A 14,092-nucleotide genomic window follows, 5' to 3' on the forward strand; every position below is an offset into this window, starting at 1 on the left:
AGATTTAGATGGTATTTTTAAAGCCATGTGGTGGATATACAAACCAAACTCTCACACTCCCTTGATAAACAAGATATATTGTCCATTTCTGTGATATTCACACTCTTTTAATTATAGTAGCTTTCTGGTTTTGCTATCTCATAGCTTTCTTTTTTCCTAAATGAATTTTAGAATAACATCTAAGCCACCCTCTTTTTAAAAAGGTTCAGTTAGGAATTTTATTAGAATTTCATTGGATATTTTTATTATTTACGAAAATTTCAGTACATTTACAGTTTTGTGTTTTCATCCAAAAACATGGTTGTCTGTATATCAAGCCAGGTTACATTTTGTGCCCTTCAAGAAAATTTTTGTTTTCTCGTATAAATCTCTCCCATTTTGTGTTTGGATTACAGCATTTTCTACTCTGGGTTTTCCTTAATTCAGTCCTACTTTTTGTTTTTTTAAAAGTTCCTCCAATTTTTCATTTTGTTTTCCCTTTCTGTTTCATTGAGGTTATGGATTTGTTCTTTCTTTATTGTTTGTTTGTTTGTTTGTATCTTTTCTTCCATTTTGGTGATAGTGAGAAGCAGGCATAAATGGGTATGCCAATTCTGAAATCTGTAACCTAATATACACATGACTTTTATGGTTTAAAAAACATGTAATTTATTTCCTTAGTTTTTCACCATTTTATTATTATAAAGAGTGCCTATGAAAAATAAAATTGAAACATTAAGACATATGCCTATTAATTTTTTAAATTTAAATTATAGCTTGAAAGTGAAAAATGTGAATTACAATCGAAAGTGTTCCTAATGAAAGAAAAAATAGAGTCATTAGAGAACAAATCAAAGTTTCAAGCTCAACAAATAAGCCAAATTGGCCATGTGCCTGGTGACTCATCTCATCAGAAAACAGAGATGAATTCCCTTAGGTAAGTTTATTGGAACTTTTTTTTTTAAATTTCACTCCTGGGAACATGTTTCTGATTATATAAGATTTACAACCATGGCATTTCAGATTGTGCCTTTGAACAGTAGTTTCCAAACTACTTCCAAACAGTAGTTTCCACAGATGCCATGGCCCCATCTCTACTCTCAGCCATGGCCATTAATTCAAAAACTAAATGAGGGGTTTAGGGGATGAAGAAAAGACAAACAGACACACAGAGAAAAAGGTGGGGCCAGGTGGGACATTGCTCTCTGATGGAGAACCAGTGACCCAGAGCTAGTTCAGCACATTTATTATATGGGTTTCATGATCAAAAAGTTACTTGTGGGAAAGTTTTAGCAGAGCAGATAATCTGAAGAATGCAGGACTGGTGAGACATTTAATGTTATTACCTTATGGAATTAAAGAAATCAAGAGTAGTTGATTGTATATTTAGCAGTTGATGTTTAGCACCCCAATTTTGTAAATTAATCAGATGTCTCCTTTAACAGATTTATGATGAAATCCCACTGATGTTAAACCTCATTTACTCATTTTTAACTACAAAAACCAAGATATCAGAGCTGGAGTTGTGGCTCAGTGGCAGAGTGCTTGCATAGCATGTGTGAGGCACCAGGTTCAGTTCTCAACACCATATATAAATAAATAAAATAAAGGTCTATTGACAACTAAAAAAAATACTAAAAACAAAAAAACAAGATATCAGACAAATGTAGCTAACAGTATTTAGCAGATCAGAGTTTACTTTTGGCTTAGAGTCCTGAAATCCTCAAGAAAGATTTTTAAGGAAAAGAAAATTGTATAAAGGAAATCATTTCAGTGTCTCCCTGTGCTGTAGTCTTAGGGAGGAACTTGTTAAGAAAGCAAGGTGGCAGGGTGCCAGAAAAAACAAGACAGCCCACAGCAGCAGGTTGAATTTAAAAGTGACATTTTTTTTCCTTTGGTCTCAAACCAGTTTTTGCAGTTTACATTCTAAATGAAAGCCTAAGAGAGAAAGAGATCTAGCATAAACTAAGAAAGCATAATCTTAAGCATTGCAAATTAGAGATCCCTTTCTTTGGATCCCAGTTGTTTCATGGTTTAGACCCACCTATAAACTTGCTTCTCACTTTTCTTTGCTACCTCGGCCTCAGAAGAATCCTCCCATCTGAGCATTGAAGACGATCCCCTGTGTCCAGTCCCTGTTTGGGCACCAACTTTCTGGGCCCTCTCATTTTTGTTCTCAGCCACGGTCATTAATTCAGGGAAAGACACTGGACAAGTAGGAGCCATGGAGGATGAAGAAAAGACAAACAGATACACAGAGAGAGAAAGGTGGGGCCAAGTGGGACACTGCTCTCTGGTGGAGACACAGTGACCCAGAGCTAGCTCAGCATGTTTATTATATAGGTTTAATCACCAAAAGGCTATTTATTGGGGCTGGGGTTGTGGCTCAGTGGTAGAGCGTTCACCTAGCACTTGCGTCGCACTGGGTTCCATCCTCAGCACCACATTAAAAATAAATAAATAAAATAAAGTTTAAAAAAAAAAGAAAAAATGCAGAATATGTAGCTTAGAAATATTGAGTTGTCAGTCAATACTGTGTCCAACTACAACTAAAAAAAAAAATTCGAAAAACCAAAAGATTATTTATGGAAAAGTTGTAACAAAGCAGACAATCTAAAAGGACACAGGTCTGACAAGACATTAAGGTCATTTTGTTTTGCTCAAAATTCTCTGACCCTGGGAGATGGTGCCTGAGCTCAATGTCCCAACTGATAACTCTGAGCATTTGCACAGTTTTCTCAGGCTGCAGCACCATAGCAACTGGACCATCTCAACCTGTACTTTCACACAGGTAGGTCCCAGTACAAACACAGCCATGAGGGAGTCAAAAAGACCATGATTTAAATCACCACTCTCCACAGTTGGCCTAGAAGCAGAATCACCTCGAGCTTTTGAAAAGTATGAATTTAGGGCCTGTCTATCTGGCTTTAAATTTGCTGAGTAAATCTCAATAGATTTTAGGTATGTGTTTTTGGATTTTGGTTTTTAGTGTTGGGAATTGAACCCAGGTGTACTTAACCATTGAGCAACATCACCAGCCCTTTTTATTTTTTCATTTTTAGATAGGATCTCACTAAGTTGCATATGACCTCACTAAATTGCTGAGGCTGGTCTGGAATTTAACAATCCTCCTCTCTCTGAGCCACTGGGATTAGGGGCATGAGCAACTGCCTCCAGATGGGTATCTGTATTTTTTTTTAATGTTTATAAGTTAATATGATTGTAAACAAGTTTTTGAATCTGTAGGGTAGGACTGCTGAAAAGGATAGAATTTTTTGCTACCTGTGCCATTTTCCTTCTTTTTCTTGCCTCTTTCAAGGAAGTAAATGTAAAATCTGAATATATATCTTCTATTTTGAACCCTTTCTGACTAAAAAGCAGACATCTTTAACAAAGGAGGGTGTACATGAGTAGCATGCTTCTTAGGAAGCTAACTCTGGTAGAAATACGGAACATGGATTTGAAGTCTTAGAGACTTGATGGCATATAGTGGACACCAAAGGTCTAGACTGAAACCTAAGAAATGTTTCATACGTAAAACCAAAAGACCTAATGACTTATATAGTTATAAAAAGAAGATAAAATAGGACTGGGGTTGTGGCTCAGTGGTAGAGTACTGCTTGCCTAGCATGGTGACTCCCTGGGTTCGATCCTCAGCACCACATTAAAAATAAATAAATAAAATAAAGGTTAAAAAAAAAAAGAAAATAATGCAGAATGTGTAGCTTGTCAGCAGTTACTCAATTTTTAACACAGAAGATTCAGGGAAACAAAAAGCAAACAAATTTTAGTTTTTTGTCTGGATTGGGTAACTTCCATAAGTAGAAAGATGTTGAAGGCCAGCAAGGCATTACTCTGAAGAGTCAGGAAATCTGTCTATAAACTATATCTATAATAAGGATCAGGAACAGATTTTAAAATCATTACACCTGTAAAACTAAATCAGTTTTACAGATGTAAACCAATAACAACTTGATCAGAAAGGATTGTAGTCATGATTTTAACAAAGATTGACAAGTTAAAACTGAAGGATTACTAAATAGTATATTGGCTATTGCAGAAAATGAGCTGAAATAGAAAATAGATTCAAGAAATTTACCCAGAACGCAGGACAAAAAGAAAGGATGAGGTGGTGGGGACAATTTTTTTTTTTTTAAAGACACAGATCCAATATACAAAAACAAAGAACCACAGAAGTATATAGTGGAAAAAACAGAGCAAAGGTGAGAATCAAAGGAATAATTAGGAAAAGAAAAACCTGAGACTATTGTTCATAGGGTTCCCTGATGCATGAAATAGCTTAAGGAAATAAGTCCAAAAACTGGTTACCTGGTCAGTTAAGGAATACTGTTTGCCACTTATTTAGAGCATCTTCGTTTTGCTCTTTTACTGATTGACTGCAGTCTTTATAAGGTTGACTTTAGAAAAAACTAATGCATATACTACTTTTTTGCTTCATTCTCTTTTTGCAAGCACTACCTATATTCTGTGAAGGACAGCTGAATGGCCCAGCTCCTCTTCTGGTTCCTGTCTGTCTTAATCTCCGAAATACAAATACCATGTTGTGTGTTTGTCTCTCAGAATTATTAGTATATCCTTTTCACTCTATATCCATCTGACAGGATCTGGCATTTAATCCATTTTGCTTTTCCTTCTGATTGGAGCGACACCCCTTTTCTTTTCTCACAGAAAGTTCAGAAGGTAGAGCTTTCAGTACCCTCTCTTGAACACCCTAGTCTGTAGCTCCTTTGGGGTTTTTGTTCTTAGACTAAAATCCTTTTTTCTTGGATGCAATCTGCCTGTTTCCTTTCTTAGGGGTAATCTAATCAATGTGCTACAGGAGGGGACTGAGAATTTTTCTCTCTACCTTATATAATCTGGGGATATCACATTATTTTATAACTTCATTTTGCTCTGACAGAAAACTATGACATATCTTATCTTTGAGGCTATTGTGCCATTCACATTCTCCACATTAGTAAGCATTATTAGAACCATGAGTTCAAGCTGTTAGTTCCAAATACAAAGCTAAACTCAGTACAAACCATAATACCTATAAAAACAAAGGCATGTTGTCCAAACCTTGTGCCATTTTTTATATGTTTAATAGAGAAGAGCACTCTTGCTGCTCTTTTAATCACATCAACCTCTCTTTTCCTTGATAGAAACATGTTTAAGAATCAGATTCTCAGATAAATGAGGCCCTTGTTCTTTCCCATCCACCTCATGAGGCTAGGCATTTTTTTTTTCCACCAAATTAAGGTGTCACCAAACAGGATTTTCTTTATCATGCACAGTCTCGTAGTTGTCCAAATAAAATGCCTTTTGTCTAGCTTTTGGGGTAAATCAGAGGATATACTATAAAATCCCACTTTTAGCTGGGCATAGTGATGCACACCTATAATCCCAGCTACTTAGGAAGCTAAGGCAGAAGGATTGCATGTTCAAGACCAGCCTGGACAGCATAGTGAGACTGTCTTTAAAATGGAAAATAGAAAGGGCTGGAGATATAGTTCAATGGTTGAATACCCCTGGGTTCAGTCCCCAGTACCACTGAATGAATGAATAAATAAGAAATTTCATTCATTCCCACTCTTCAAAATTAAACAAATGACTGTTGTCCCCCTCAAATTGCAGTATTTAATGAGATGTGGTATTTTATATCCCAGATCAAAACTTCATAATGCTATTAATAGGGAACATTTCTGTACATAGGAAAGATGCCTACTGCCTCCTCAGAGCTTGCTAGCCAAGCTCTAGAACCAAAGTTAGCAAATTTTCTACAGTCAGTATTCTTCAATTACTTAAGCATTTATAAACCCATTTGTACATCTCAGTTCTTCCAAAAATAAATAGCAGACTGTAGTTTGTCAATCCTGCTCAAGGATAAATTGTTCCTAGCCTAGTTAGACAACTAACTTCTCAACCCCTTGGCAAATATCCTTGATCCTTACAACTAAATAGTCCTTTTTTCAATTTACCTTAGCTTTTTATCTTTGCGTGTTCAAAACCTGAAAGTTGCCAACCATGATGGTGCACACATGGGAGGCTGAAGCAGGAGATCAAAAGTTCAGGGTCATCTTGGCAACTTAGCAAGACCCTATCTCAAAGGACTGAAATTATAGCTTAGTGTTAGAGTACTTGCCTACATGTGCAAGGACGTGGGTTCAATCCCCAGTACTGCAGATAAATAAATAGCAAGCTGTGCAGTTATCCAGTCAAATAAATGGTATAGCAGATTTTCCTGAAAACAGTCCATAAACTCTAATCAGACATAAAGTTATACCAACAGATATGTTTTACTAAGATTTGTTTAGATACATTTGGAAAGCCAATGTAACAGGTCTCCTTTGAAAAGTGTTTATTTGCTAAGGGAATTAAATATCATTTTAGATAAGGAAAAGAAGGCTCATAGATTATCTTGGATGTCAAGAAACTCTTCTGAGTATTCCCAATATTCTTCCAAGATAAAAAGATGAGCAGGGCTCTTAATGGGATAGCTGAGCCTGTGAAACTAGAATTGAAAGAACTAAGGGAACTACGGCCACCAGTTATCATCCCCTTGCAGAAGCCTAAAATTAAAAAAAAAAAAAAAGTTAATAATAATCTTTCTCATTGAGTGTTGGGCTATAACCATAGACTTCTGGGAAACAAGCACTCTTATGAACAAATAATATGGCAGTCACTAAGGTAGTTTTTCTTAGGAACTTTCTGCCTCACTTCTTTCATTAAGAAGACCTTTATCTTAGTACTAAGTTCAGTCAGAAGTTACTTCCAGGATCTGGTATACAGTCTTAGTTGTCTATTTTTCTTTCTACATGAGAATATAAAAAAGCAAAGCTATTATTAGGACTCTCCCAAGGGCTTCCTTTATGTGAATATTAATCAAGACGTTTGTTATCTTGCTTTCCTTTATCAACTCTGCTTTCATCAGCAAATTATCCTACCTATGAAATTAAATGCAAAGAGATTATTACATTTTTGCTTAGAATTTCAAGCACAGTCACTCACTTGGCATCCTTTATTAAGGATGGAACTCTGGGGGCCATTTTATTTTAGTTTTTTAGATGTTGATGAACCTTTATTTTATTTATTTATATTTGCTACTGAGAATTGAATCCAGTGCCTCACAAATGCTAGACAAGTGCTCTACCACTGAGCCACAACCCCAACACCCACAGCCCATTTTTATTTTTGAAAGGACTTTGTATGGCTTCCTGACAGACTTTTTCTATGTAGAGGATTTGTCTCCCTATATTCTGCATATTGAAGCAATAGAATATAGTAGAAGAACATTGGTGTCATGTTAGATTAGCCTAGATTTGGCTTTGTGACCTTGGGCAAGTTATTAGTTGTTTGTGTTGTTATATCCCACATAATAAAAAGGAAGATCTTGATTAGCCACCTGGATCTAATTTTATAATTTTATGAAGTCATTCTGCTTGAACCTAGTGACTTTCTGACATGGTTTGGTTTGGTTGTGCAGTTCTAAGTAACTTTCCTCCTGATTTTTTGTAGCGGCGGGGATACTGATACTCACCTAGTTGCTCAGCGCCTCACTGTTGCTGAGGCTGGCTTTGAACTCTCAATCATCCTGTTTCAGCCTCTGGAGCTGCTGGAATTATAGGAATGCACCATTGCACCCAGCTCCTCCCTATTTCTGGGTCATGATTAACTTGCTAATAGAAAAATTAGCATAATCTCTTTTATTTTACATAATACTTCTCAGTATTGCTAGTAAATTTTTTTTGTTGTCCTATTTTACTAGAGGTGTACAATCCAAGCCTCCTCCATTAGGCAGTTCTAAGCAACCCTTAGTATCTTCTTCTCTATTTTATCCTCTAAAGACATCTATTCCTGACAAATAACCTGGGGTGACAGATGTGTCTTTCCAGCCAGGCAGAGTAAGACTCCCAGGCCATGGCTAAGAGCATTCTGAGATTTGCCAAGAGAGCAAATTTTTGCTGTTGAGTTTCTAGGGATATTATTTCTGAAAAATAATTACTGATCAGTAATAGACACCTTTGAAATTGTCTTTATTGAGATGTCTTCTAGGCATCCTTTCTTTTGCTCCCTGAAACCAGTCTTTAGTCTTAAATTCCTATTGCACTATAAAGAATGCCTGCCTTCCCTATTTACTATGACCTCCATTGACTAGCCATCCAAAAAGTAGAAGCTCACACTAGTCAGGATGGTCAGGATTCATGGAGCATACTCTGTCTGAAGTGCTAGGCCATACTGTAAGAACAGCACCTTTTTTTTTTTTTTTTTTTTTGTGCCTCCACTATTGGAAATAGATTTTAAGGGAGAGGGTGTTGATATTAGGAAACTGAGAAGATCTTTAAAAACTACCAAGAAGACTCTAGAAAATTCTAGAGTATACAATTAATTTGATTTTTGTATTATTTTTGGAGAAGAATGATGGACTGCAAGAAATAATATAAGGCCATTGATTATACTGGAAGAGCTTTAAAATGAATAAAAGAAATTTAAAAATAAGAAAAACTATTTTTAAGACATCTCATTTTAAAAAATTATTTCTAAGAGAGATAAAGAATACCATTTGTTTTTGTCTACTGCTTCTTTAGGATAGTAAATGACCAGCTACAGCGGTCACTTGATGAGTATCAGCGCCGACTTTCCTTAAAAAGAGGTGAACTTGAATCAGCCCAAGAACAAATTAAAATACTGGAGGGAAAAATAAGTAAGTGATTTAAATTTTGTCTTTGCTAATCATGATTTACTTTGTCTAACAAACATTTCTTTTCATTTATAGATGAACTAAACCTTAAGATGACTTCACAGAATGAGGCAGCTCATGTAATGAAAAAGACCATTGGTGTTATTGATAAAGAAAAAGACTTTCTTCAGGAGACTGTAGACGAGAAGACAGAAAAGCTTGCAGACTTGCAAGAAAACCTAGAAAATAAAGTATATAACTGTTAAATATCATTTTCCAATATCTGAATAGAGAGGATTATCTTATTCTGTTTCAGATTCATACATAGTTCTTACCTCAACACCCAGGGCATTTTATCTCAATAATTTGAATCTTCAAAATATGATTTTATCTATTGTTAGAATGTGATTTTATCAGATATTATTAGGCAAACTTTTTAAAGAAACTATTCAAGTTCCTAGGGTGGGAAGAAACATGCCAATATGTGAAGTATAATTGAGACGTGGAAATATGTTTACTTGGAACTTTCTCTTTTATGCATAATTTTTTTTTTAATTTTTATTATTGGTTCAAAACATTACATAGTTCTTGACATATCATATTTCATACATTTGATTCAAGTGAGTTATGAACTCCCATTTTTACCCCATATACAGATTGCAGAATCACATCGGTTACACATTTTATACATAATTTATATAATTGAACTATGTACTTAACTATATAAATGTGACAAATTATATGAATCTAGCTACAAACATTTCTATATGAATGATTTAGAATCTTATATATTTTTACAATTTCTGTAGGAGAAAGCTATTGCTCAGATGAAGAAAACTATCTCAGAGTATGAATTATCCAAGAAGTAAGTAATTAATCAGGTGAAACCCAGCTTTTTAAGAAATTTTTGGTGAATAGTTTTTATCTATTTAGTAGCCATCAGCAATAAGCTAATTTCCCCATTTTTTGCCAGTGGCATCATTTTCTCAGTCTCCTGCTTGAGAATGTTACCTCTTTAATTATTCTTCCTGTCATCCATTTAAACATTTGTATCTTATTAATTATTCTTTAACATTTCCTACTTAACTCTCTGTTTTTACTATAATTACTATAATTACCAGTCTCTATTCATTACAACTCATTACCATTTTAAAATTTTAAAATGTTGATTACTTTAGTATCAATTTTGAATTTTAGTATCAATTTTGAATTTTTTCTCTATCTAAATTTATCTTGAACAGTTACAAAATTTACATTTTATGTCTAGTCTCCCCAGAAAGAGTAAAAGGGGCTTAAAGTCAAGTCACTCAGTATATTTATTTTACATACCTTTAATTTTATGTAATAGTGGGAGAGTAGGGCTGGGGTTGTGGCTCAGCAGTAGAGCACTTGTCTAGCACGTGTGAGGCCCTGGGTTCAATCCTTAGCACCACATATAAATAAATAAAAATAAAGGTGTTGTGTCTACTTACAACTTAAAAAAAAATAGTGGGAGAGTAAACATTTAATAGATATTTGCCAATTGAATCTCTTATGTTTGGTTCTTAATACTTAGAGTAAATGCTTTGGTTCTGTATTTACTTGGTTTTTGGAATAATAAATCTGTTTTGTGGATTTATTTGCAGATATGACTGGTAGAGATCTAAAATACCTGCTTTACTTAATCAGTATCTTAATGAAGCAGTCTAGTTTCCTATATTCTTAGAATATTTAATTCAGTAGTTTTCTTTTAAATGAACTACAATTTTCTAAAAAGCTTCATTATTTCCTCATTTAACAGCCAGCTAAAGGAAGCATTGACTAATCGAGAAAGGGAGATAAGCAGCCTTCGACGCCAGGTTGATGCATGTCACAAAGAACTTGACGAAGTGGGAAGAGCTAGAGAAATAGCTTTTAAGGAAAACAGACGATTGCAAGATGATCTGAGTACAATGGCAAGAGAAAACCAAGTATGAACACACAGTGCATAAATGTTGGTGGTTTCAGAGTACCTATTTGTTGTTTGCTAAATAGTAAAGCAACATAGGTAATTTTTTAAGGAGAATTTCATCTATCAGGCTAATAAAAAAATGTAGTTTACCTTGCCTTGATGGCACTTGCTTGTAGTCTCAATTAATCAGGGGACTGAAGCAAGAGAATCACTTAAGCCCAGAAGTTCAACACCAGCCTAAACAACATAGCGAGGCTCTCTCTTTTCTAAAATAAATAAATAATTAGATTAAAAATAAATTAATGAGTATTTTAAAATGTCAAGTGCTGAGAGAATTTTTATTATTGCTGGTTTATTAAAAGATTATACAAAGAGACCAATGATTTCCTGTTTTAAATACTCTATTTTTTAAAAATTACTTTCAGGGGGCTGTGGCTGTGGCTGTGGCTGTGGCTCAGTGGTAGAGTGCCTGCTTTGCATGTGTGAGGCACTAGGTTTGATCCTCAGCACTATATAAAAATAAATAAATAAATATATTGTTTCCATCTACAACTAAAAAAAAATTTTTTAATTACTTTCAGTGTTATTCATAAAGCATATTGCTGATATATGAATTTCTTTTTTTAAGTTGGTCGTGTTGTAATTGTTCTTTCTAGATATACATGGTAGTAGAGTATATTTTGACACATTATGCATACATAGAGTAATTATAACTTGTTATAATTATTATGGTCATATATGATGTGGAGTTATATTGTTTGTGTATTCATTTATAAGAATTATGAATTTCTTAAAAAGGTCAAGCTCTAACCATAACTAGCCCTTAGTGTAAAAGTCAGATTACATGGTGAGGAATGTTATGGGAGATGTGTGGTAAAATTTGGTGTTTCTGGGCGGGGTTTGTGGCTCAGTGGTACAGCGCTCTCCTAGCATGTGTGAGGCTCTGAGCACCACATAAAGATAAATAAATAAAGGTATTGTGTTCATCTTCAACTGAAAAGAATATTTTTTAAAAAATTTGGTGTTTCTTACATCCAAGATCAGCCAGGAAATATATGTGACAATTACTTTTGCCCTGTACTCTTATTCCAAAGAAACTATTTGAATATAAATAGAACTCATTTGGTACCGTGTTCACTTTAGATTTGTCTTCAATTTCTGATTTATAGGCAATCTCATTGGAATTGGAAGCAGCAATGCAAGAAAAGGAAGAAATGAAGAGTAGAGTGCATAATTATATAACTGAGGTGTCACGATGTGAGAGTTTAATGGCTGCTAAGGTGAAAAACATTGTTTATGTTGGATTTCACATTGATTTTTTTAAAAACTTTTTCATGTTTGTCTGTTTTGTCCATACTATTATTTGTTAAACAGTTGAGAGTTAAGATCTTATCTTCTTTTTATATTTTCCAATAGATTTTAGTATAGTACACAGATACCTGATGCTCCCAAATTTAGAACAGAATGCCTAGTGTGTATGTGTGTTCCAATTAGTGACAGTTAACTAATTTAGAAACAATTTAATTATGCTTAAAACAGGAACAAGAAAATCAAGATTTGTTAGATAGATTTCAGATGCTTCATAGCCGTGCTGAAGACTGGGAAGTCAAAGCCCATCAAGCAGAAGGAGAAAGCAGCTCAGTTCGACTAGAACTTCTCTCTATTGATACAGAAAGGAGACACCTTCGAGAAAGAGTCGAGCTACTAGAAAAAGAAATTCAGGAGGTAATAACATTCATTGGTCTAGTAAAAGCATTATTTAGTAAAACAAAACATTCAAAGATACTTTATTAAGGTGAGGTTATAAATATTTGTCATTAATTCTGATAACTTTCATAGGAACCCCATTACTTTTTTTACTATAGTAAAAGATGATAATGTCAAATTTACCATTTCAACCTTTTTTTGGGGGGAGGTACCAGGGATTGAACCCAGGGGCTCTTAACCACTGAGCCACATCCCCAGCCCTTTTTATTTTTTATATTGAGACAGGGTCTCTTTAAGTTGCTTAGGGCCTTACTAAATTGCTGAGATTGAAATTGCAGTCCTCCTGCCTCAGCCTCTAGAGTCACTGGGATTACAGGTATGGACCATCAAACCCAGCCATTTTAACCATTTTTAAATGTATAGTTTTATGGCATTAAAGTACATTCACAGATTTGTACACCTATCATCATCATCTGTCTCCCTTTCTCCGGCTGAAACTCTGTACCCATAAAACACTAATCCCCCATTATTCCCTACCCTCAGCCCCTGGCAACTACCATTCTCCTCTCTGTTTGTATGAATTTGACAACATTTTAGGTCCCTTGTGTAAGTGTAATGATGTATTTGTCCTTTTGTGCCTAGCTTATTCCACTTAGCCTTGAGATTTACTTTATCATAAGATCATCCATTTGGTAGCATGGTATCAGAATTTCACTTCATTTTAAGCCTGAATGGGTTTACAAATATCTGTTTAAATTCTTTCTTTAATTCTTTTGGGTATATACCCAGAAGTAGAATTGCTGGATCATATGATAATTTTATGTTTACCTGTTAAGGAACAACCAAGGGTTTTCCATAAGGCTACAACATTTTGCATTTCTACCAGCAGTACTAGGATTCTAATTTATCCATTCTAATACTTATTATTTTCTTTCTTTTTAAAATTTTTTGGATAAAATAGTCATCCTAATGAGAGTGAAGCTATATTTCGTTGTGGTTTTGATTTGCATTTTTTTTTTTTTTCTTTAAGTGCTGAGGATTGAGCTCAGGGTCTCATGCATCTGTGCAAGCACTCTACCTCTGAGCTACACCCACAGCCCTATATTGTCTTATTGAGCATCTTTTCGTGTGCTTACTGACCATTTTTATGTCTTTGGAGAAATGCCTATTTAAATATTTGTCCATTTTTAAATCAGTTTTTATTGTTGTTGACTTACAGGAGTCCTTTATATATTTTGAAGAAATATGTGATTACAAAATATGTGATTTGAAGATATTTCTTTTTGGTTATTTTTTACTTCATTGATAGGTTGGTTTTTTAATGGCTTACCTATTTAGGGGGTGCAAGATGATAATTCGATACATGTATACAATGATCAAATCAGAGTAATTGGTATTTCTGTCTCCTGAAATATTATCATTTCTGTTGGAACCATTTCTTCTCTAATTATTTTAAAATATAAAATAATTGCTATAGATTATTATAATCACCCTGTGTACTATAGAATATTAGAACCAATTCCTCCTATCTTCTAGTATTTTGATATCCATTATCCAACCTTTCTCTCTTCCTATCCTTCCTAGTCTCTAGCGATCACTGTTTTATTTACTTCAATGAGATCAACTTCTTAAAATTTTCACCAATGAGTGAAAACATGTGGTATTTATCTTTCTGTGCCTAGCGATTTCATTTAATATAATTTCCTCCAGTTCCATCATATTGCTGCAAATGAGAGGGTTTCAAACTTTTCAATGGCTGAAAATATTCTATTTATTTATATATATATATACTGTCT

General features: G+C 34.4%; 1 protein-coding gene across 3 annotated transcripts in view; it reads left to right on the forward strand.

Moving 5' to 3' along the window:
* Cep135 (centrosomal protein 135) overlaps positions 1-14,092 on the forward strand; it is a 69,738-nt gene that overhangs the window by 38,325 nt on the left and 17,321 nt on the right. For all 3 annotated transcript variants that reach the window (XM_048784525.1, XM_048784524.1, XM_015482127.2), the window contains exons 14-20: positions 756-916; positions 8,568-8,683; positions 8,756-8,910; positions 9,469-9,524; positions 10,440-10,608; positions 11,759-11,869; positions 12,129-12,314. In XM_048784525.1, coding sequence (XP_048640482.1) covers positions 756-916; positions 8,568-8,683; positions 8,756-8,910; positions 9,469-9,524; positions 10,440-10,608; positions 11,759-11,869; positions 12,129-12,314 — 954 coding nt within the window. The remainder of the gene's footprint in view (positions 1-755; positions 917-8,567; positions 8,684-8,755; positions 8,911-9,468; positions 9,525-10,439; positions 10,609-11,758; positions 11,870-12,128; positions 12,315-14,092) is intronic.

Source organism: Marmota marmota, unplaced genomic scaffold (assembly GCF_001458135.2).
Source record: "Marmota marmota marmota unplaced genomic scaffold, marMar, whole genome shotgun sequence".
In the NCBI taxonomy this organism is placed as follows: Eukaryota; Metazoa; Chordata; class Mammalia; order Rodentia; family Sciuridae; genus Marmota; species Marmota marmota.